Genomic DNA, 25,692 nt, shown 5'->3' with positions numbered 1-25,692 from the left:
AATCCTGGGATGTTTAACAAAACGAAAAAAGTGTCGTATAAGAAGCAGTTAAATATTAACCCAAGGAATTCTAAGTTGTCTTAGGTAACATGTCATCCCAAGGTCCCCTCTAACCCACTCAGTAATATTTTTATATAATTAAAGGTAAAGGAGTTAATTAAATTTTCTTAGTGTGTCATACATTAAACACTTAAGAGTTATTTCGTTTTCTCTTTAGGAAGCTATTCTTTGTTAACTACTGTGACTCATAAAAACAGACTCAACTGCCTCCAATAATACAAAACTGTTGCCTGGTTGACCAGTATGGCTAAACAATACTTTATTTACTTCGGTGACATGACAGAAAATCAACTTTGATATTTTGGACAGATAATAGTCTAGTACTTAAGAAAATGAACAAATGGCTGATATCACGTAGTTGGAAGTTTTTAACAAAAACCACCTTGTGGGTTCGAGGAGTCCCGTTTTCTTTTCCTTTGAGATTCCTAGGGTTAACGCTCGGCATTACTTGTTATTTAAGTCATTGTTATTTCGTAGCTTAGAATGTTGTATATTCCTTCGAGAAATTTCAATTGTGATATTATTAAAAACGTATCGCTGTATTAATTTTTCAATTTTTTTTTTTTTTTTTTTTTTTTTTTATCCATTTAGTTTTGTAAATTAAATCAGGAATCTTTTTAAAATTAAGCTGCTGATACCAGTGCAATTTATTCAGATATTTCATTGTATTGAATTGATATTCCGATACAAAGTATCATTGCAGATGAAAATATCCTAAAATCACTTTTCACAGATTTGCAAATATGCATTATGCATACGGTGATTTTGCTAGAAGTCCATCAAATGTACATATGGCGTTATCATTTTTGTCCTGAATTGGCCACCGATTTCAGTAGACGTAAACTGCATTGAACTTTTGTGCAAGACAACGCTTTTATTCATCCATAACCTACATTTACATTTGAAAAATTCAGTCCTGTTGTCCAGATAGAATAGGTACTTCTTTTGGAGAACAATATCAGTATGTCAGTAACAGACAAACCGTTACGTCAGGCTACACTACCAGCACCGCATAATGCCAAGGGAGGCTTGGAGGTGGTACTAAGTGAGCAGTGTTAATGTGACGGACCAACTCTCGTTGTAGACATAGTAACTGTGATGCTGGATTTATTATTGCTAATTTTTTGTTGATGGGCGACCATACACGTTATACTTTATACAAACATTGTGTCCGTGTGTTTTCTAGGTGTTCTACCGTTTCCTCCCACTCCATTCATTGCACCATTTCATTCACTCTTATCATCGCTGTCTCTTTTAATCTACCCGTTATAACCGTACAACTGAGTTTTCCTTTCCTGTAAATGAAATTTTGATCTACATTTGATAAAAAGCCAGTTTTTATTTTTTAAGAAATCGGCTTTTTTTGGCTTGGGTGAGAAGCAACGGAAATTTTGCTTCTCAATGTTTTATGATTTCTTATTAAAAATCACTCTTGCCTGCAATTTAGAAAGTGACTTGACAATACATAGTACTAGTGAATATTTGGTTCATTTCAGGGCGTCTTTGCTTAGCTTGAATAAAGAAATTAAGCCTCAGTTTTATTTTTGGTATCAGTTCAAGTAGAAAAATAAATTCATAGGAGCTACTATCATTCTGTTGGAAGACCTAATGTGTGTTCGCAAAAATAATGAATTCCATCTTAGTTATGTTTTAAGCTTAGCACCATAGTAAAAATGCTCTATTCTTAGAACTTTTTACCGTTATTTCGTGTCTACATGTGTGGAATAGGATCTTTGAGAATACCATAAAGAGAACGTACTTCTTGAATTTTCAAGACCTCGATAAATGCTTTTTCGGTATATATTCCTACATAAACTGGGATTTATCTCCTAAATACGTATTTGGGGGAGGGGGGAAGGGGAGGTGATTATCTCGTAGTATCACGCATGCTTTCTGATCTGCAAACCTATGCCCGGTTTGCAGACCTGTTTCTTGTACAAATTTAAAGCAACAGGTAGAATAAAACATTGCTTCTTACCGCTTTGTAAATGTGGTAATATTAGATGAAATAATATCTGAGTGTATTAAAAAGTGGAACTACGTAGCTGTTAATTTTCTTATGTGCGAACATTTTCGTTATTTGAGTGAACCTTATCTTTTCAGGTACAAAAATCACGTGGGGTATAGGTATACATTCAGTATGTCACAGCGAGTGAAGAGGCAGCAGAATAGATCAGACGATGGCACAGGTAGGTTCAAGTATGCTAATGCAATTTATAAAGCATTGAGACATATATTTTTAAATAACATTTTAGATATAATTTGCTATTTTATGCAAGAATTTTGGAGATGTAGCAGCTCTGGTACTACGTTTACCTGATGTAGCTGAATACAGAAAGATCAGAATTTACTACAAAAATTGTCTATTTAAACTATAGTTCGAAAAAAGAGAAATGTATTGATACAGTATTGATTTATAGTTTACGAAGAAAAATTTAATATCTAAAATAAATTAATATATTTTTACGTATTAGCTTTTCTTTGTAAAATACATTTTCTGAAATAAATCATTAATATATACGGTAATTATTGCTGCCCTTTTCTGCAGGCAGTATTTCGTTGTTTTATATGTATGTAATTTGGTTTAATTATTTTTATGAAAGTTCTACTGTTATTTAGAGGTTTTCAGTATTCCATGAAAATTAAAATGAGCAAGAAATAATAATTGATACTTTTTTTTTTTTAATTTCCAAAAATGAATAAATATTAGTTTCATTAATTGTAAATTAATTATGGACAGTTCTGTAAACAATTGAATAGTCGCTATAAACATATTTGTCGTAGTGAGTAAATAATGTTACGAAGGGATTGCTTCGTCTTCGTATGTCTTCTTCGTTATGAATTTGCTAACTCAATAAATAATACAGATCATAGATAACTCCGTAAGTAAATTGAAATCACTGCATTCTGTTTTAAATGTATGTTATACGAAAAGAATGAACCGAATATTTCATTAAAATTTTTGATCAATTGAGTCTTAAATAGGGAGTTAAATCTGTGACTTGATTTTACTTACACAATAGAGATCAAGGCTGAAGGCAGACCTGTTGCAACAAAGTGGAACAATGATTCGACGATGTCGAATTGTCGGTTACACAGTAGGCTTCTCGCTTGCGTGTAAGAAAGATGGTTTTCATAATCAAAAGAAAATTAAATTATTTTTCTGAATAAAATCATCAAAAATGATTGAATTGATATAGTTTAGTCATTATATTCATAGCATTTCACTCCGCCAAGCTAAAAAAAAAAATGAGAAACTGTCAAGATTAAGATCAGTGATCGTCATATTGTAAAATCGGACTCCTAAGGTTTCTTCCTGTTCTGTAATACAAATTAAGTACAATCGGAAAAAAAGTGGTGATTTATTTGTTTTTGCAGTTTTTATTAAGTTTTCATGTAGAGTGAATCAAATGTATGTTCCTCAGTCCCTACCAAGCGGCGCAAGTGTCGTCCAACAGCTGCTGAGGAGGACGAAGCCAAAGGTGCGTCGGCGTCATCCGCTGCCGTCAACAACTCTTCTGTCGTTGACGGAGCGTCAGCCTCAGGATCCATGTGGATCCCACGCCATCTCAATGATCTCAAAACATCCAGCATATACAACAGAAGTTCATCTGAAGCTCCTGCTGAGGTAAGTGTATACTCATTTACCTAATACAACAGTTTTAGATGATGTTTTATATGATTTATTTTAAGATTCTACACACCTATACTTATTAAAAAATAGTTATATGACTGAAGAAGATACAATATAAGAGCTTTCGCTAAATGCTTCGCTAGATAGGATATAAGAAAGTAGGAAGAAAAGAAAAAGAATAATTCAGTTTTTGGTTAAAGTTCTGTTACATTTATACTAGTGTGGGCCGATTGATTAGCACACATGGTCCTAGCTTCGATTCCATGTGAAGGTATAGAATTTTCCTGAGGAATTGGTGAGCAATATGAATTAAAAGTTTCGTACTCTGATCCAGAAAGCCAGAAATAACTGCAGTTGTAGCTGATGTGCTGATCACACACCACCCAGCACTTTCTGAAGTTTTTAAGAGAACAGGAGTGGCTACAGCCAGTATGGATTTAAAGCTTTGATGTAAACCCTTTTGATGCACGAATTAATTTGGGTTGTGTTCAATGTTTTTTTTTATGGATTGCGTAAGTAATACACGATAATATGATCTTTTTGTGCGTTTCTACAGCCTGATTCGAAATGATTCATCGGGTTTTTAAAGTGAATTGTATTGAAAACTGTTAATACAATACGTTTGTGATATTGGTGAAATGAAGGAACACATTTGAAAATTATATTTCTCATACCGCATTCTTAGCTCGTGGAAACAGATGGCAGCACAAGCCTAGTTTGCAAAATGGTGTCTATGCATTAGATAGCATTTTGTGTTTTGGTATGTTTTTTGTTACCGTGCAGTGTGTATTTCGTAGACAGTTCACAATTGCACCGCCAGGTCACCAATGCATTCTGAGATGGTTAAGGACGCTAGCTGTCTGTGTGCACAGTACGTCGAAAAGTTTCTGATGTAAGAGTGGAGTGAGTTCGGCGAGTTAAGTACGTAGCTCACAGAAGTCACTACGGCGCGCCAGTCGGCAACTTGATATTCCGCAGCCATCTGTGTGGAAGATTTTGCTATCCCGATTGTGACTAAAACCGTATCGCATGCAGTTTGCAAATATTATAACGGGACGATCTTGTTAAACGGTATGTATGTTTGTAATTCAATACAAAATGCTATGAGCTCCCTCGTGGCTAAGCGGTTAGCGTACGCGCCTTTGGCGTGGGAGACCCGGGTTCGATTCCCGGCGGGAGCTCATGTGGTTCGAATTCCACGTTAATCAGTAGGTCCACGTCTCATATAGCCTCACTGCTGAACGGGACTCTAAACTAAAATCAACTCAACTCAACAAAATGCTATGAAGGACGACAGTTTTCTTTACCTTCTTCTGTTCCATAACGAGGTGACATTTCATTTGAGTGGTAAGGTTCATCATCATAATGTTCGTATCTGAGGTACTGAACAACCACACACTACAATGCTACGTGAACAAGATTCCTCATAATTCAACACTGTAAGCAGCATGTGATTCCTCTATATGTACAGTTGTAGTTGTTTCCACAAGTGAAAGATAATTCCAATAACTCCGTGTTCCAACTCGATTTCCTTATAATGTTTTCAACTGTTTTATAATTAATTACAGCCTTAATATGCTGATGAATCTACCATCGGTACAACTGCATTAACGTATCTGTACGTTTGAGATATGAAATGGAAATTGTGTATGTTAAATCGAAGCTCTTAATCCATACTAACCACTGGGCTCTGCTCGTTTCTTAAGAAGTATTTCAAATTCCCAGACAAGGATTTCATCGAGTAGTAAGTGTGAAATTAACAGCGGCAGGTTCTTAGTAAATTGATGGAAATAGTTCGTCAATACAAATGGAAATAGTTTGCAATACTAAGATACAGCATGATGTAGTAGATTTTGAAAGAATTAGGAACAGTTGGTTTTATAATTAGCGAATCTACAAATAGTTGTAGTCATCACTACAATACATTAAGAGACTTTTTAAAAATCACATGGTGGCTCAGTAGTAGAGAACTCACCTCTGTTGCGTAGGGTCCCTGGTTCGGTGTCAGTTATATGAGTCCATGATGAAGCATCATGCCCATGGGTTTCCTCCCACATTCTTATTACACAATTTTTTGATAAATCATTCGCTTTCATTAATCGCTCGTTTCCTTAAGCTTAAAAGTCATTTTATATATATATATATATAGGGTAACTTCGGCAAATAACGCCACCAATTCAACATATTGTTCGAGTATTCGAGTGTTTTTATATTTAGAACCGTGCAAATCACACGGAAGATGAAGTGAACCCTCCGCTATAATACTATGGGAAAACAAAGATCCTACACACACAATGTCGCTCACAATGCACTGAGAATCGGAGTGAGTATGAGATGGCGTTATTACCAGATGTGTCGGCAAATAACGCCACTTGCTTTACAACAACGAAAAGCTGTTAGAATAGTAACGAAATACAGTTTGCACATAAGTAAACAATGTTCTCGGCAATGTGCTACCTTCCTTGCTAGTACACAAAACTCATAGTACATGTCGTTAACCGGTAACTCTTGTGCAGCACAACCAGCGTCACACATTGTACACAAGTCACATTTAACGATGCTGCCAGAATCACATGATTCGTGAAACCAAATCTTGTATTCAATGGACGGAATCCACTTTTAGGACCTCTTGGATAAGAGAAATATCCTCCAGAGTCCCCACGGAGTGTGTCTCCATCCTTCTTTCTAGAGGATTTTTATTTCTTCGTGTCGGAAGAAATGGAAGGGAAGCGAACAGGTTTTGTGTTACCAATACTTCTCTGGCAGCAAGAGAACGCCCCCTGGGATTAGATTTGCTCTTAGTTATTTTAGGTGTAGGCGGAAGCGCGTGGATGGAGTAGGCACTCGGTGGTGTTGAAGGAGAGATGGAAGCTAGTCGTGTGTTTGGTCTTGTTGGTGGACATTGCTCTTGTTCTAAGACATAATTTGGGGCAAAAGCGACATCGGGTATAGCATTTCTGTTAAAAGGATAGATGCCCATAGCGCTGAAGCCTGAAATTGTGTTCTGAAGTGTTGCTGAACGGAGCCATGCCTATGAAAACAGTTTTGTAAAATGTAGCTTCCCAAATGTTCTCCCGGGATGTGTTCGTCGATAACTGTCAACTGCTTCAGAGCAGTATACTTTTAACAATATGAAGCTCTTGTCGAGTGATTGAAGTTCATGGGTGCAATATACAGGCAAGCACAGAAGTTGAATATCCATGGTCTCAGCAGCATTTAAAATGGTAATATCAAAATGACTGTGATGACATCTACAATAAGCAGTGCTCGGCCAGGGATTCGGTGTCTCTTTTGAAATGTTCCATAAATGTACGAAATTCTTACTTTGTAACACAGTCTTTAGGTGTCATTGCATAGGTGTTACCTGGAGGAAGATCATCACCAAACTCTTTTTTAATACTTTTCCTTGTATAACACCATTGAAGGGATCCAATTTAAACCTGATGCATTGGTGCATGCAATAACACTCACAGTATCACCTTTTTCGCCATGTGTGGCATTATGTACTCGCTTGCTCCCTTCCTGTGCCAGAATTTTTAGGCTACTGTTGTACGTTAGTTGTAGCCGTTTCATCTGCATTGTAAACAAGTACAGGATTGTCACGTAAGTTCTTAGCATCAAGTTTATTTTCCACTAACGTATACAATTCGTTCACTATAGTTCTGTTGAAACACGTGAGTTTACCATAGCTCAGATTTTCCGCCTATCTGCACACAATATTTGGGTGTCTTGCGATGAAAGCATAAAACCAGTCTTTTCCGGCTCTACCACTACAAAATGGATTAGTTATGGCGTTCTCTTCACATATTCCATACGCAGCCTCAAGAACATCTTTTCCAGTTAAACCAAACCCAGCTGTTTGTAAACGAATTATTCTCTGTTATAATTCTTCTTCCAGTTTATGTGACTATACAGAGTTGCAACCAAGTTTTCGAATGCGCTTTTTGTCCTTTCGTTTTACTCAGTCTCTTAACGTTCTGCGAGGAATGTTAAATGCACATACAACCCTACTAATTTTCATACTCTGTTCGATGGCCGTGGCAGCTTGACGTTAATCATTTTGAGACAACCTGGCCCGTATGTTTTGATATTTCCTTTCCATTTGGAAAAGAAAATGAATAAAACATCAGACGTTTCACATTTCATAAACACTTCGACAAAAAACAAACTTTTAACAATAGTATTAGTTTCGATTAGCGATTAGATGGAGTGGCGTTATTTCCCGACGTGATAGTGGCGTTATTTCCAGAAGCAATTGACTTTGTTTTGACCATTCTTTCTATACCAAGAACAGCTGTCCTGCATATATTATCTGTATCATACTGTTATGCAAGTATGGCCCTATCGACGCACACGTTTAGTAATAGTAAAATCTTGCTTTTACACAAACAATTCACATACCTCGTTTGACGCACTAAAAATTTGCGAGTTGTTTCCTTTGCTTCGCGGCTGCTACGTCAACACTTGTTCACTGCTTTCTCTCTGCTGACTTGTGGCTGGCCTATGGTTTTTGTGTCTACAAAGACAACATTCGTCACTGCTTATCACACACCCATAAGTGATCGCCTTAAGAACCAGATGTTCATACTAGCACTGTGGCGTTATTACCCGACTGACGTTATTTGCCGAAGTCACGCATTACATTTAATGTTTCACGATTTCTCGCAATTCCAATATTTATAAGTTGTAATGTTCAGGAGATCACCACTAAATTACTTATTTTGTTTAAAAATACTTTGAGTCAGCTCTTCAGTATAAAAACTTCAGTTTTGTATTTAACATCAGATGCAAGTCGAGTATGAAAAGTAAAATTGTGGGAGGGGAAAAAAGAACCACAGTTTCAGAGTTTTTCGAAAGCAAATAAAGACGATGAATTGAAGAACCGAAAAGGTTACATTTTTTAAAGATGTTACCTATACAATTTACATTTTATATGTTTTTGTAAGTTGATTAATTGTAAGAAATATGGAACATAAGGATATTATTTAGTTTCCCCCAAAACACTTGGTAATGACTCTGCTTCATTTCGTAGTGATTATGGTTTGTTATTTGTAACTGTCAGGCGATGATTAAAGCAAGTGAATAATGATGGAAGAATTGCTGGAATGAGAAAGGGGCAAGAAACGGAAGTGCCCGAGAAAACCCACGGACACGATGTTGTCCACACAGACTTACTTAGCGGGGGCCGCGGTGGTTCAGTGGTAGAGCGTTCACCTCTGGTGCATGGGGTCCCGGATTCAAACCCCGCTGCCGCCAAGTGAACTTTGTGGTGGACAAACACCGTATGCGTGGGTTTCCCGTTTCCTCCCACTTTCTTCATTTCACCATTTCATTCATTTCTCATCATCATCTCCTTTAGCCTAACCGACATAACCGTCGGACGTAAAACTCAAATATTCCATTTCAAACTTACTTTGCCGGGGATCAAACCTGGGACCCCACGCACCAGAGCTAAGCGCTCTACCATTGAGCCACCATGTCCTCCTAGGTAAAATATGGATTTAATATTCATTTATGTGACTAATAACCGTATTTTCGTGTTTACAAGAGTGAGAAATGTTTTTATAGTCAATTAGCCATATATAAAAAAATGTCAAGATAAACATATGAGATTTCATAAAAGTCCGAGCCATAATTCTCAGTTTCGGTGGCTGATCTATATTGTTAAAGCACTAGATGCCTAATTGTACAACTTAACAGAAGCATCATGTAAATTACAATACAGTGTTTGATGTTTACTTTCGGATTAAAAATTCTGATAACTACTAAACTGTTGACGAACTTTTGTTGTCGGTCTGAAGAAGTTCACATTATTTTGTGTAGTCATAATTTGAAATTTTTAAAATTAAAGTTTGGTGTGTTTTCTTGTCTTTCCAGCTCTTCCGCAAAGACTTGATCAGTGCCATGAAACTACCCGATAGCGAACCGTTGTCACCGGATGAATATTGGGTCATCACTGATCAGTGGAAGCAAGAATGGGAGCGTGGCGTACAAGTTCCTGTAAACCCGGATTCACTTCCGCAACCATCGGTTACCGTTATTAGCCAGGGTTGCAGTGAACGGTCCCGAGATTTCAGATTGTAAGTAATAGCATTAGAAGCCTAGAATTCATGTATAGTTCTCTTGTCTTCTTGTGTATGTTTTAGAGGAATTGGTTATCCACTTCTGTTTTATATATTTTTTTAAATAATAGAGAAATGTTAGAACTTTTTAACTTCAAAACTTATTACTATCGTAATGACCCAAACTCAGCGTCAATCACTGATAATTTTTCTAAGAACAGTAGTAGTGTATAAAAGTAGTGAAATAACTAAAAAAAAAAAAAAAAAAAAAAAAAAAAAATTATCAGTGATTCGAAATTATGTAATTTAATATTAAATGAAACGCAACATGTATATCATTGTAGAGCATTAGTAATTTTATTTTCATATATGCACTGCGTATAACTTGATGATAAAGATGCATAATATGAATGTATTGGCATGAATAAAACAGAAAGGCAGAATTAATCAAGTTCCAAAAATAAGCATCTTCCCATGTAGAAAGAAAGACTGTTATTCTTCCTTTAGAAATGAACCGTTTATAGATCATGCTTCGTTTAAGAATGGCAAATGTGTTCATTATAAGAAAGTGGAAAAGTGAGTTGGCTGTACACTGGACAGTGTTTACTTCAGCAAGTATTCGAGGCACATTGGTACTAAAGGAAGAATATTTTCAAATAAACAAAATGACGAGATTTAAGACATTACTTAAAAATATGCAAATTCTTAACTCATTAACTGCCAGATTTCTATTTTTGAAATTTTGTGTATAAAATGTACAAAGTGTTAGTACTAGACTAGAAATGGCGTTTTACAATCCTTTTCTTTGGAATTTTTTTTACATTGTCTTCATAAATGTTTTTTGTCTTAAAGTCCCATTTGGGGATCGTGGCAGTTCCTATGAATAACATTTTGTACAATCAGCGGCAAAAAACCTGCAACATAATCATGTAAGTTTATTGTGAAATGACGAAGTATTTTGCTCCAAAATAAGTGTTCACGGGAGGACGCCGAGGTTTATCCTGGCGTGATTCGTGCCACGTAGACGTTATGTTGATTACCTGTGCTGTTAGGCGTAGTATCACAATAAACTTACATTCTCATGTTGCAGGTTTTTTGCCGCGGATTGTACATTTGAGAAACGTTCCAAATTTTGACACATGCTGTTATTATAGGGTTGCCATATTTCAAAAATGAAAATCCGGGACGCTGCTAAATTACGAGAATCCTTGAAATGCGTAAAATAAAAAGAAGTGTTCCATTAGATAGAGTTGTTCAAGACCTGGCCCAATGAAACGAATGCTTCGTTCAATTTTAATGTCAATCTTGAACTTAATTAAATCCATGTTTTAGGTATTTTTTTTTTTCTTTCTTTCTTTTAACTTTTGAATTGCCATACTCAGAAGTTCAAGAGAACTATATACCTAATCCTGTGAAAAAAGCAAACTATAATATTCCCTTCGTTTCTTCTTCGCTGAAATTCCGGTCATTTAAGCGTCCCGAGAAATATTTTCGGGACGCCGGGACGCAGATCTCGATTCCGTGAAGGTCCCGGATTTTCAGGGACGAGTGGCAACCCTATTGTATTACAAAGAGAAATTATTAAGAAAATAGAAACATGTATGGAATGGACTATTCAGTGTACAGTTTAGTCTATTATACTGTATGAAACAGAAAATACAAAATACTACATATAAATCATTGTCAATGTATAAGTGTTCTCGTATATCCAAATGCTGTTTCCGTGTCGAGCTCCTCCGTGGCTAAGCGGTTAGCGTAGGCGCCTTTGGCGTGGGAGACCCGGGTTCAATTCCCGGCGGGAGCTCATGTGGTTCGGACTCTACGTTAATCAGTAGGTCGACGTCTCATATAGCCTCCCTGCTGAAAGAGATGTTAAACTCAAAATCAACTCAACTGTTTTCATATCTTCCATTCAATAATATGTATCTCGTCACTATCGAATTTGTAATTGACTGAGCCCAAATGTTACTTCTTTGTCGTTTACCACAAGACAGTTATTCATGCGGTTTGGCCGTACTTACCAGTAGCTGCTATATTCTTTTCAGTTAACGTTTTGATGAGTTCGAAGTTTGTAAGAAAGTGGTCGAAGTAGAATATGTGTTCACAATAGTTATCAGCAATTGATATGTTATTCATGATAACAGACGCTCTCAGTCCTTTTACAGTAACCTCACCCCTGTTTTTCTGCGTAAATTTATGTATGGAAACAGTAACCTGTTTCAGCTTGGTATATCGCCCATTGCTTGAATCCGATAGTAATGGGCTGTTTCCTAATAAACTGCTTTAAAAAATGGTGTCCATAGTAACGTACCATTTGTTCATCATTATTGACTTTTTTTTTTTTTAAGACCGCCAAACACTAGATTTAAATATATATATATATATTGAAGGACGAGGATTTAAGACATTGGGTGTTCAAAATATAATTACCATTAAAATGCATGTTTCTTGTAATTTCGAGGTATCTATTTCTAGTACATCATTGTCTAGCCAGTGACACTTGTAAGTCGTCGGCTTCTGACAAGTACAGTTGAGAAAATCTTGTGAACCTGGCCAACAGCTCTTTCTTTCTACTCAATGGGAAGTAGTGTTGCCAACTCATACGTTAAAAAAAAAAAAAAACTGTAAGCCTATTCCAAAATATCAACATTTATTGTCACGATTACAGCAGCAACTATTATTCACATACACTATTATGTATCCTAAACAGTTCTCTCCTACAACGTGAAATCACTGGTATTAAGCTTTAGAATTTTACAAACTAGTGTACTTTGGTGACATTGAATAAAGCTTGAAGGAGCGCAAGGATCACTGACACGTCTGGAAATGCTTTCTGGTTCCGGATATCTTTCCCTGAAGGAGGAACAATACTCAACAACAGCAACACATGAGGTCACTCGCAGCTAAGCTTTTAGTGTACGCGCCTTTGGCTTGGGAGACCTGGCTTCGATTCACAGTAGATGTTCATGTGGTTCGTATTCCACGTTAACCTGTAGTTCCACGTCTCACATAGCCTCGCTGATAAAAGGGACGCCGAACTGAAAATCAACTAAACTCAACAATAACACGCATGATTCTCAGCTATGAGGGAGGGAGTCGTACCATCAGGATTTTTGAATGTGTGCGCTTCAGATCCAGCGAATTTTCGGCATTCGATGAACAATTAACGAAAAATCAGTGGAAGCAGTTTGTTCCTTACCGCTAAAACGGTGACATGAAGGAACAACTGGAAATGCCGTTTCGGAACATCGAACGAAATACTTGTTACTGCAAAGTGTATATTCAGTAGTAATTGGCAAGCATAAGTTTCCGTTAGCCTAGACTTATCATATCACAATTATCGAATGCCAGACATAGTTTCAGTAAAAGCTTGACTTTTCAGGGGGGGGAAACTGGGACAGAACTTTTGAAAAGAACTTATTTTTTCTACCTTTTAATTGTATTGACGATGTTGAAACTATCTCGTTTTAAACAGAAAAGTCCCTTTTTCAGTCGTCTAGACTTTCTTCGGTTTTAAAACAGTGTAGCGCCAAATTTCAGGTTGGTTTTACTACATTAACACGGTCAGTCCGACATCTGACAGTAATGAAGAAGCTATGCTTTTCGAAAATCCTGATGTGCGCCACCGGTGGTGCGTGCCATTCTTCCCTAAGGTGGCGCACTTCGGGAATACGTGTTAAAGTCTTATATCAGATAGACACTTGGATATGCTATTCGTGTCACATTGGTTTCCCTGTTCAGTTGTCTTGTTTTGCAAGTGAAAATAAAAGTGAACAACTCTTCATTTTTATTGAGAGTAAGATATTCAACTGAGCGTACTACTCCGTGAAAACAGAAAAAACGTATTGATTATAAAAATAAACTATGATCATGCACTTTCCATGACTGTATAACACACACACACACACACACACACACACTATATATATATATATATATATATATATATATAAAACAAAAATCGAAAGAATATTGCATGTTGAAACATGCAGTAGATTCTCGTTTCATACAATATACTTTAAAACCTGCTACAGCTTTGTTTGAATAGACAAGTTCTTCTCTTTTTGTGGTAGAATTGATAACACGAATTCTCAATATACGTGATCCATGGCAATCCCTGGTGGAGCACACAGACTTGCAAAGAAGTTAACAATACTTCAGGTCACATTGCGATACTAGTTTCCCAATTTTATATTTTTCTCCTGTATTCTCATTTTATCTATTCTAGAGCTCCTTCGTGGCTAAGCCGTTATCGTATGAGACCCGGGTTCGATTCCCGGCGGGAGCTCATGTTCTGATTCCACGTTAATCAGTAGGTCCCGTTTCATATAGCCTCGCTGCTGAAAGGAACGTTAAACTCAAAATTAACTCAACTCATTTCACCTATTCTTTTACAGTCATTGACCATTTACGATAATTAATCATCCATTTTTTTTTTTTTTTTTTTTTAAATTTCAGGACATAATCATGGGATGCAAAAATGAAAGATTTCATTTCACTTTTAATTTTTTTCTTAACAATATTCATCTTCATTTGTTACCTACTATCATAGAGCGACGGAACAGGTTACAGTCCGTTATATATATTTTGTTTAAGAGCAATAATTCAGTCCACACAGAAAACTTATCTCCCTCTTCCTCTCCCTCTCAGAAGGATCAAGCATCAGCGTCTGAAATAACACTTTTAACAACTCGATTTACAGGTAGGTATGATAGCATTAGTGAAAAAACGTTTCAAGTAAAGGAGAGAACTGGCTAAAAATTGTTCTTGGAAATTAAATCAAAAACGTATTTTATAATTACACGCAATACATTTTGGGTGAGAATAGGCCATAACAATGTGCTCAGAGTAGGTCCTTGCACCATCAACGGGATATTGGTGCTGGGTTGAATAATATCAGAGTATACTTTAATATAAGTCTTATATTTTGGCACACACTTTTACCTCATTTTTGTGTTCCATTTTGTGTGTGTGTGTATTAGAGAAGTGTATCAAGATTTTCTTGTTCCTTTCAGACCAAAAAATAAATATATTCGTATCACCAGTGATGAATTTTTCTCAAGCGAAGACCATTATTTATCTAATACTCCAGCTAAAGCAGAGAAAGCGTGTTCGTACGATTTGGATGACTGTGATCTTTGTTGGTTGCAGACAATGAACGGGGAACGTGCATTAATGGGTAAGTCAGCTACTATATATCTAGATAATATTTATAATCTAGAAGCTCTGCAGTTGGGCATTTGAAAACTATACTTAAGTTTTATATTCTGTTAGGGATTGAAGTTATACTTCAATTTCACAATAAAATTGAGAATGTTCGTCGTTGAGTTCGCAGCTTTGAATAACAGTTTTTATATTCAATATTTTGGGTCCGTGTATCATTAATACAAGAAGGTATGGATTAATAGTGAAGACTTGGTTGTAGACGAACAACTCTGGAAATATTGATGCTTCAGTTTCTTGAGTATAATTAATTCCTTTCACAGAAGATAACGTCAATGGAGGCTGAATTTACCTGGTGTATGCCAACTCTGACTATAATTCTCCAAACTAGCAGATTTGATTATGTGGCTACTTTGTGAACCGTTTTAGTAAGCCTGATATTATACGTAATTATAGCTTGATTATTGCGTTTCATAATTAGTTGAAACAGATCACGTTAAATGAAAATAAGAAGTTCTCATCCAGTTATGTATAGAAAACTGTTTACCAGAGAATTGTGAAAACATAATCACATGCTCTTTAAAAAGAAGGAAAAAGTATGGGAGTTACGGTACTCAGAGCACTCACCTGTGATGGGTGTAGCTTTATCCCAGTTTGCACCAGGTGGAATTTATGGTGGACAAACACTTCTTTGTTGTGTTTTCTCAAGGTTTTCCCGTTTTCTCCCACTTTCTTCATTCCACAATTTCATTCCTTATAATCATCATCGTCTTCCTTAGTCTCGATACGAAATCGTGTGAGGTAAAACTAGAAATTTCATTAAAAAAGAAAAAGAAAAAAAGTACGTGATTACTTTCATCAGATAGAAGGGCAAGAAGTATGAAGTAAAGATAGAAAATAGTGTGATTATATTTCCTATATTTTCTGGTAATTCATTCATTTTGTATTCCGCTTTGGTATTCAAATATATACAAATTGTTATCAGGATGATGAAAATATCTGTAGTTTGTAACACAGAACGTGTGAGATGGTAACATTGAAGATGCGTGTGTAACGCCTGGTAGTGCTCTTTTAGGTGATTGTCTATAGGACGTCAGGCGGAGTGAAAGAGGCATATGTTGAAGCAGGCAGATGTAGTGCTACAAAATGTGAGACTTCCAGACAGGTCAAATTGTGGGTACGCGGCAAGTAGAAACAGTGTTGTGATGATGGGCTACAAAAAAAATGGTGACGGAACAACATCGGCGAACAGTAATAGTGGATAGCTCAACGACAGCTATCGCTGAACATAGAGAGGAGGATTGTCACCAAAGAGTGGAAACAAATGTGACAAAAATGACTGTGAAGCTCAATACTTCGAACGGCCTATTGCGTCAGTCACATTCTGATACGAGTTGCATGGCCTGAACGTCCGCAGTCGGGTTGTAATATAATTTACAAACGGGACTTGAGCGCAATGAAAATGGTGCCGAGAACATACAGAGTGGACCACCGATGATTGGAAACGCGTAATATGATTCGATGAGTCTGCTTTTACTTTATTTGCAACAAGTCGTGTTTATGTATGGCGTACACCCAAAGAAGCTTATTCTCTAAACTTCCTCCTCCCTGGTGTGAAATGTGGCGGCGGCAATGTGATGCTGTGAGCAGAAGATTCGTGAACTCTATGATTACATTCTTACAGCGCAAATGATTATGTAAACGTTTTAGATGTCAACGTCCATCCTATGGTGCGGAGGTTGTTTCCGACGGATGATGCAATTTTTTAAGATGACAGTGCACCAATTCACCAGGGTCGAGCTATTGTCGCGTAGTTGTGTAAACTTTGTGATGAACTATAACACCTACCCAATATTCAGACCTCAATATTATTAACTGGAGCAGATATATTCTCCGTCTTCGATGAAGGAACTGAGTGCTGAGAAATGGGAACTATTCTTGTCTTACTCCACGACGAATCAGAGCTGTTCTGCAGGCTAACAGTAGTCCCACGCCGTAGTAGTCACATATATTACGATTTTTTGAGGAGTTTTCACAACCATGTGTAAGAGTGAGACACAATTGTTGGACGATTTTTGATTTTTATCATTATTTTTCTTCTCTACACCGACGACGAGGGTTCGTGGTTTCAGAGGGACAGTTACTTCTATTAGGACAAAAGAACACAATTGAGTCACAAGGAAGTAAAAATAAAAAGTTCGTATATGGTTATACATCAGTGTATGCATATTAACTCACTAATTTATATAAAAGAGCGACTGTGTGGTGCAAAATATTTAGAGCCTTTCTATTTTAAGTGTGCCCCTGCTGTCGATGTGTGTCTTCCCGTACCTCTCTCGAAAGAGGAGGGGCAAGTTGCTTTGGCCAAGTCATTCAGTAGTTGGATTCGGGACAGGTTTGCCACATTGAAATATTCCAAATAATTTGGCGGGTTTCGCTGTACACTGTCTTGTTAGCCATTCTAGGACTAAACGACTGATGACAACAAATTGACAACACAGCCGAAGTCATTCATTCCTTTCCTCCGTAAGAGGGCGACGGGGTTGGGGCCGAAGCATGTTTCACATATTTTGTAGGAAAATAATAATCATTGACGCACCACGTAGGTAACAACATTCGTTCTTTTATACATACTTGAAGTTTAGCGTCCAGTATCGAGGCTAATGAGACGTGAACCAACAGTTTAAGGTGAAATCCGAACTACTATGATGGTTTCTAGTTGTAATGCTTTCCAGTCGGGAATGGAACCCGGAACCGCGTGCACAACGTTGCTTTCAAACCAAGAACGCCTCGACAACGGTGCATGAAAAGAAAAGAAAATGAATACTAGAGATAGACCTACTATCGTGTCATGTTTAGTCATTTTGAGTTTAATTAATTACAGCTATCTGTAATAATTTGTCACAGGTATTGAGCCAGCGTAGCGTTGCAATTATCACAATATTCACATAATTAGTGGAATATCCAAGGAACATTGTCATTGCATGAGAAGTACGCTACACTGGAACAAATTGGTGGTCCACGAACCGTCGGCTGTGGAATTACTTTGTTTGTAAAAGTTTCTTAGAAAAGTTATGAAGAAAAGTTATGAAAATTTTATCTGATGAATTTAAATATTTATTGTAGGTCTTCATCCAATAAGGGAAGAGCAATTGGAACGAGTAATAGAGGAATTGGAAATTCGTTGCTGGGAAAAGATTCAGACCATCGTCAAAACAGAAGAAGGCCTCGGAATAGAATACGATGAAAATGTTATTTGTGATGTTTGTAGATCTGTAAGTATATATTTATGAAATTTTCATTATCAGTTTACAGTTAAAGTCTTAAATGATTTGCACAACATCGATTGAATATAGCACAACATAAATGCTTAAATATACAAAGTTTCGAAATCACCGTTGAACGTATTGTGTGTAAAATTGCATGTCAGTAGTTCCAAATGTTTTTTTTTTTTTTTTTTTTTTTTTTTTTTTTTTTTTTTTTTCTGTATTAAATGTTAGCTTAATAGCTAAGTGCAAATTTATAATAACCTATTTAGTTAAACGAAGTACGATTATTAAAATATTCATATGTAATATATGAGGAACATTCAAATGAAACCTGGTCAGTGCGTCTAACTTTGCCTTACATGTAAGGTGGCACCACGTTACTGCGGGTATGGTGGCGCCATCGATTGGTAGAGAGACTGACGCGTACGCACCGTTTGACGTTGCATAGATTTCTTTGAATGTGGTTTCACGCCGAAAAGGTGGTCACACAAGTTATCGTCCACTACCGAACATACAGGTGAGTAAGCAGGAATAACGAGGAGTGATTCGATTTTTGGCGGCGGAGGGAGTTGGAGGGACTGAAATGTATCGACGGATGGAGGCTGTATGCAGTGAGTACAGTCTGAGTCGTGCAAGTGCTGTTGAATGGCGCAAAAGATTCCTCGGGGGGCGCGAGTCACTGGAAGACGATGCTCGTCCTGGACAGGCTCATCGTGTCATCACACCGGAAATGATTGCAGAAGTGAATGTTTTAGTCTTGGACAACCGCAGAATCACCGTGGACGAGATCCATCGGTTACTGGGTATTAGCGTGGGCACCGCCCACACCGTAATGCATCAAAACTCGAACTTTCGAAAAATTTGTGCGCAGTGGATTCCCCACCCAACTGACCACCGAACAGCGCAATACTCGAATGGTGCTGTCTTTGAGTCATCTACAACATTATCATGAGGAGGAATACGGCTTTCTGTCGCGTATTGTCACAGGGGACGAAACATGGTGTCACCATTTTGAACCGGAAAGCAAGCGTCAAAGCAAGCAGTGGAAACATGCGACTTCACCACCTCCAAAGAAATCAAAGGCCGTGGACACCAGTTCTGGTAAGGTCATGATGTCTTTTTTTGACCACAAGGACCCACTGCTTGTCGAGTTCCTGGAACGGGGTACCACCATCAATGCCAGCGTTATCAAGCCACTTTACAGAACCTTACACGAGCCAAGTCGAAACACCCAGGCATGTTGTCTAATGGTGTTATCCTCCTGCATAATAACACCCGCCCACACACGGCCAATGCGGTGAAGACGACATTGCAGCAGTTTCGGAACATCCACCGTACAGGCCCGACCTTTCACCGTGTGATTTTCATGTGTTTGGACCTCTAAAACAAGTTATTCGCAGACATCGATTCGCAACGGACGACGAAGTGTATGATTGAGTCCAGGCCTGGATCCAACAGCAGCCTACTAGCTTCTTTAAGGATGGAATCGACTGGCTAGTGTCGCAATAGGATAAATGTGCCAACAGTTTTGGCGACTATTTTTGAGTATGTGTACTTTGTATCACTACATGTGTGAGTATGTGTACTGTGTATAACTATATTTTTGAGTTAATACAATCGTTACCGTTACTTTACACTAGTGACCGGGTTTCATTTGAATGTCCTTTATATTTTTCTCTTTTTAAACAAAAAGTTGAAAGGGCCATTTGATCTAATTTTCAAAAAGTAACTAAATTTCACATATTTTTCCACGTTGTTTAAGAAACTGAACATTGATGTTTTGAATTATTCAGAACAAAAATTGAATATAGAGTGAGTTTTAACAGTTAACAAACATTATGCTATCAGCTCATATTTAGAAAAAGTCATTTGAAAGTATATTCCTTCGCTGCTAAATGCATATTCTGTGTTTGGCAAATAACATAGGCTGCAGTGTTTAGTGTGAAATTATCTTGCATTCAGTAACTGAGTTATGTCCTCAGTGCGTACAATGAAAGTAATTTTGTCGAGAGATACAAGTAATACATTAATACACTCTTTCGAGATGGACGTGGCATATAAACACAAAAATCCCGTAATATGTCTCTAAGGGCTTAAGATGAAGCGCTACCAAATCTCATCTTAATCAATAGATTCAGCATTTTATACAATTTTGAAGATAACTTAAATATTAGGATATATCATTTGGGAATTACAGCATCTAAGATGTACAAAGTATTACCAGATTTATATACAACGGGTGATCAAAATGTAAGGTTACAAAGTCTGCAGTGAAACGTGTGTATATTATCCCATACAATCAACAGATAGTACATATATTAGGTTATTTTTCGATAGTCTTCATATCGATCGAGGGTCTTATCGCATCGTGGGATAAGTTTGAAGATTCCCCCCTGGTAAAAATTCCGTCCTTGCATGTTCAGCTACGGTATCATGAAGTGTTTCGTTTACCTCCTCGTCTGAAGCAAAGCGAGGGCCTTCTAGGTGCTCCTTCAGATGCAGGAACAGTTGAAAGTCACTAAGAGCGATGTCCGGGCTGTAGGGAGGGTGATCGATGACGTCCCAGCGAAACTGCTTCAACATCATGGCGTCTTCTGAGCTGTTTGCGGGCGCACTGAACATTTGTGTTTACATACAACTAGCGCCGTAGGTAGCGGGTACCAGAAACTCTGCAGTTGCCTACTCCATGTGTTCCACTCTTAATTCCTCTACAAGAATTGAAACTCCAGAAATATCGGTCTTGTAACCTTAGTTTCTGGTTCTCCCTCATAATTTGTAATTGTTCTGTTTATCTGTTATTGTGATATTTGTGGGAGAAAATAAAATTGACTGAAATCTTTTTTAGTAACAATGATAAAGTTAAACTGATTGTCAAATTGCCAGAACTCTAGTTGCACTGGAGTACGGCTTATCGTGAGATCAGCGAAGTCAAGCAGCGCCATATCTGGGTCAAAGGAAAAATGGGTGAAAGTGACCGTTTGTACTCAAAGATGGTAAAGCATTCTGGCGTCTATCCACCGTCATGAGAACAAATGAGGAGCTACTTGGAAAGAATTAGCAAACGCTGATGTAGAAAGTCAGTATCAGTGTGTGGAGAGCCGATACGCTGACCGTATATAAATCTAAAATCATGAGTGCTACCAGCTGGTCTGTTCCGCCAGGAGTTTAGGTAGATTGTCAGATTTTGTTAATCATGTCGGAAAATCAATATATGAAAGAATTGTGTAGCAGTGCACATAAAATATTTGAACTAAATAACAAAACTGGAAGAACGAAGAATTTTTTTTCGATCGTCTCTTCGAGATTACGCCGGTAAAGTAGTAGAACTATGGTAATGATTTACACATGAAACCCAGTTTAGAAGGAAATTCCAGTTAGAGGAAGTCAGTAGGGGGGCTCGGGTAGCTATTGATTTGTGATAAGGCAGTTAACATTGAGAATATTAGTTTATATGTTACTTAAAATTCTTCTTTCTTTGCAGCCGGATTCAGAAGATGGAAACGAAATGGTGTTTTGTGATTCATGCAATATATGTGTGCATCAAGCGTGCTATGGAATTACAACCATCCCTTCGGGCTCATGGTTGTGTAGGACTTGTGCTCTTGGCCAAAGGCCGGAGTGTGTGTTGTGTCCAAACAAAGGTGGTGCAATGAAATGTACCAGATCGGGACAGAAGTGGGCGCACGTTAGTTGTGCATTGTGGATACCTGAAGTGAGCATAGGTTGTGTCGAAAGGATGGAGCCCATTACGAAAATCTCCAGCATTCCAGTAAGTTTTAAAATTTTGTTTTGCATATGTAATTTGTATTAAAGTGCCATGCTTCCATGCGGCCAAACGCACGTGTGTGTGGTGTAGTTCGTGTAGAGAACAGAAGTTTCATTAACAACTCATTGTGAGACAAGTGGAAGGGTATTACAATTAAGACGTAGTGGAATCTTCTACCAAAACGAGTGATATAGATAGTCGATGGTTGACCCTCTTGAATGTGCGCCAATTGCGTGGACAAGACGCACACTGCGTTAGTTTTAACTTAAGATCATTAAAGACTTTTTTTTTTTTTTTTTTGGTAAATTATAGATTTCAGTCAAGCAGCTACAGCATCATCCCTATTTAACCTAGGATCATGGTTCGTATCTCATTCTCTTCAGAATTGATAAGCCTTTCAAACGGCACTATTCAAATTTCCCTATCATGTCCCTGAAGCGACATATTTTTAAAGAAATCGGAATTTTTTTCTGAAAAAAAAAATCAAATTTTGAGCTCTTCTGGACTTCCTGTGTTAACGCACAGATCTCAGAATTAACTGAAAAATACTAAGGTGTGTACAAAATTTCAGGCTTTTATCTTGAAAAGTAAGGGGAAAATATTTACGAATGTGCTAACAATATCTCCACGTTACCCCAGATCCCCACATAAACAGGATCTCAGTTCTGAGACATATTAATTCTTAGATCATGGTTCGTACCTCATTCTCTTCCCCATGTTTCCATCATGTATCCAAGGCGAAAAAATCGCGAAAAAATGTTTTTTTTTTTTTGTTAATTTTTTTTACCTTTTGCCCCTCTAGACCCCCATGTGTTAACGCAGATATCTGAATCAAATCTGAAAAATACTAAGGGGTGCACTGAATGTGTGTGCAAAATTTTAATCTTCCAGGTGCAAAAGTAAGCCTGCCAAAAAAATAATAAAAATAGGCCTAACAAAAAATTATTTTTTTAAAGTAATGACGTCATCATCCCCCTATGTCTCGACTCAGAAAGGCGTGAAACTGTACGTAACGTATTCTGCAATGCCTCCAGGCTTGAAAAAACAAAACAAAAAAAGAAGTAAAAAGCTTTATTAGTGCTTTTTTTCTCGAATAATGAAGGTACTACCCTATCGTGTAAAAAGATACAATAAAATTTAAAAAGGTTAAATTGAAAACCTTTGTGTGCTTTATGTAGCTTTGTTACCTTATTTTTCTTCTATATATTGTAAGTAACTCTACTGAAATTCTTAGTTTGGTTCGCCCCTACTCAATACTGAGGTTATGAACTATGGGATGTGATCTACGACCGGGGCTTGACTTTGGTGCAGTTGATGGGTGTTCAACCCTTATAGTATACGCCATTCCCCACTACATTGTGTTGTCTTCTAGAGAGCTAGATTTCACGATCACTCTACTGCTCCTGGCTCTTGTAATTAATGAAAATAGGTAACACTATGCTAGGAAACATGAGCGAACCAATACTTCTGGATTATCTTATTAATCCGTGCTTAAGAAATTCATGGAAAATGTACGTTAGGCAGGAAACAAAGCATACTGTGTGTAAAATGCTTATAATTACATTTTAGTTGGATAGTTGATAATATCCCAGGACCTGCCAAAAGGCAAAATACTTAATAATAATAATAATAATAATAATAATAATAATAATAATAATAATAATAATAATAATAATAATAATAATGGCGATTACTTGTCTACAGGGTGGATTGATTTAAATCAGTCTGATTTAAATCACGATTTTAATCAAGATTTAAATCACTTGATTTTTTAAATAAAAATCGTTGATTTAAATCAAATTCCGAAATGAATTAATTTAAAGTGAAAGTAAGTAAAATCCCGTTTCTTTTCTGTTATTTCGATTATGGAAGATAATAATCATAATACAATGAGACTCAAATGTATGTAAGCACAGTATGAAAACGAGCATTATGTAGGGAACGATCAGGGAAAATCCCGTTTGAACGTGTTACGGGTGAACCCTGCTTTCTTCTCTTTGTAACACAGGCTTTTAAAATTTATATTCCAACGGGGAAATCACCATGGACATTTAAGACGAAAACTCTTTTGTGTCCACGTCTATTTGTTTGTTTCCAGATAATAGGGGCGTATTTAGAGGGGTCCAATCCCCTCTCCGAAACAAAAGAAAAAAAAAAAAGAAAAAAATGAAATTTTGGGCGAAATTTATGTACTAAATACATAGGAGTTCCTCGGGATCGTAACACGACAAATTTTGGATGCGTTAAAATATCGAATAATACTTTTGATAAAGTGGATACTTGACCCCATTGCAGAACATGCCGCGATCTACCATGTGGTCGCAGAAAGTCTGCCGCGCCTGTGCAGGAAACATTGTCAGAGGAAATAAAATAGCCAACAGAAAAGTATAAAAACGTGCCTGCTATGTATAGATGTCTTAAATGCACGGACAACTCGCATTTGAACTGTTTTTCACGTCACATAAAGCATATTTTTAACAATCATAAGTGTTTCTTCTACTGGAACTGATTATCTTGATTTTTTTTTTTATTTTGGAATCCCTGCAGAAAATTTTTGACTTACAAAAGCTCATCTCATAAAGACAAAAGAAAGTTCTGCCATCGGCTAATATATAGGATCAGAAAACGATATTCACGAAGAAATTAAATATCGACTAAAAGCAGGGAATTCGTGTTATTATTCAGTTCAAAATCTTTTATCGTCGCGAATTCTGTCGAGGAATTTGAAGCTTTAAAATATATAAAACGATAATTATGCCTGTTGTGCTGTATGGTTGTGAAACTTGGTCGCTTACGCTGAAGAAAGAACGCAGACTGAAAGTATTTGAGAATAAAATCCTGAAACGAATATTCGGAACCAAAAGGAACGGAAATGAGGAATGGCAAAAACTTCATGATGAGGAACTGCATAATTTATACCGTTCACTAAACATTGTTAGGGTCATAAAATCTTGGAGGCTCAGGTGGGCAGGACATGTAGCCAGTAAAGAAAGTAGGAACACTTTCAAAGTCTTAACTGGAAGATCAATCGGAAAACGACCATTAGGAAGACCTAGGCGCAGATGGAAGGACAATATTAAGATGGATCTCGCAGAAATAAGAATACAAAATAGAAACTGGATTCAGTTGACTAAGGATAGAAGTCAGGAGAGCTTTTCTGAACATGGCATTGAACCTCCGGGTTCCATAGGTCATACAATGAGTTAGTTAATTTTAGGCGAAATTTATGTACTTTATATATTCCGTGCCGCTAGCTAATTCCAATTGTTTAAAAATATGCACCTGCCAAATATCAGCAACTTTCGTGAAAAGAAAAGTGTCATGTTGATATACATTGCTGTACTTTTTCCTTAATGCTTAAGAAACATTGTTTGGGATTGAAATAGGTTAACGATTGGGAATTAATTCAAAATTAAAACCCAATACTTTCATTTAAATGGCATAATTAACATTTAATACCAATTCCTAATGTTTTTTCTTCAGTTCGCGACTTGTATTATACGAAGAAAAAGATTTGATTTAAATCAAAAAAATCGATTTAAATCAAAAAAATCAACAAAAATGATTTTTTTGAAAAAATCATGATTTTTTTTCCACCCTGCTTGTCTATCATGTCGTCGCCACAAGGCCAAAGCAGACTGCAGTTTGGGATTTTTTTCACCTAACTGGAGTTTTTGGATGGATCACGTTTTCACTTCACTAAAAGCAATTGTAAAGTTTGGAAAAATGTCCTCTGTA

The 25,692-nt window shown here is 37.0% G+C and overlaps 1 protein-coding gene across 1 annotated transcript in view; it reads left to right on the top strand.

Moving 5' to 3' along the window:
* rno (PHD finger protein rhinoceros) overlaps window positions 1–25,692 on the top strand; it is a 91,272-nt gene that overhangs the window by 26,892 nt on the left and 38,688 nt on the right. The window contains exons 4-9 of the mRNA XM_081727923.1: window positions 2,164–2,249; window positions 3,486–3,688; window positions 9,572–9,774; window positions 14,772–14,935; window positions 18,046–18,194; window positions 21,670–21,957. Of these exons, the coding sequence (XP_081584049.1) occupies window positions 2,201–2,249; window positions 3,486–3,688; window positions 9,572–9,774; window positions 14,772–14,935; window positions 18,046–18,194; window positions 21,670–21,957 (1,056 nt within the window). The 5' untranslated portion in view covers window positions 2,164–2,200. The remainder of the gene's footprint in view (window positions 1–2,163; window positions 2,250–3,485; window positions 3,689–9,571; window positions 9,775–14,771; window positions 14,936–18,045; window positions 18,195–21,669; window positions 21,958–25,692) is intronic.

This window comes from Thermobia domestica, chromosome 10 (assembly GCF_964235325.1).
Source record: "Thermobia domestica chromosome 10, izTheDome1.hap1.1, whole genome shotgun sequence".
In the NCBI taxonomy this organism is placed as follows: domain Eukaryota; kingdom Metazoa; phylum Arthropoda; class Insecta; order Zygentoma; family Lepismatidae; genus Thermobia; species Thermobia domestica.
Note: the sequence above shows the minus strand (reverse complement) of the source record. Positions and strands in the feature narration are given on the sequence as shown.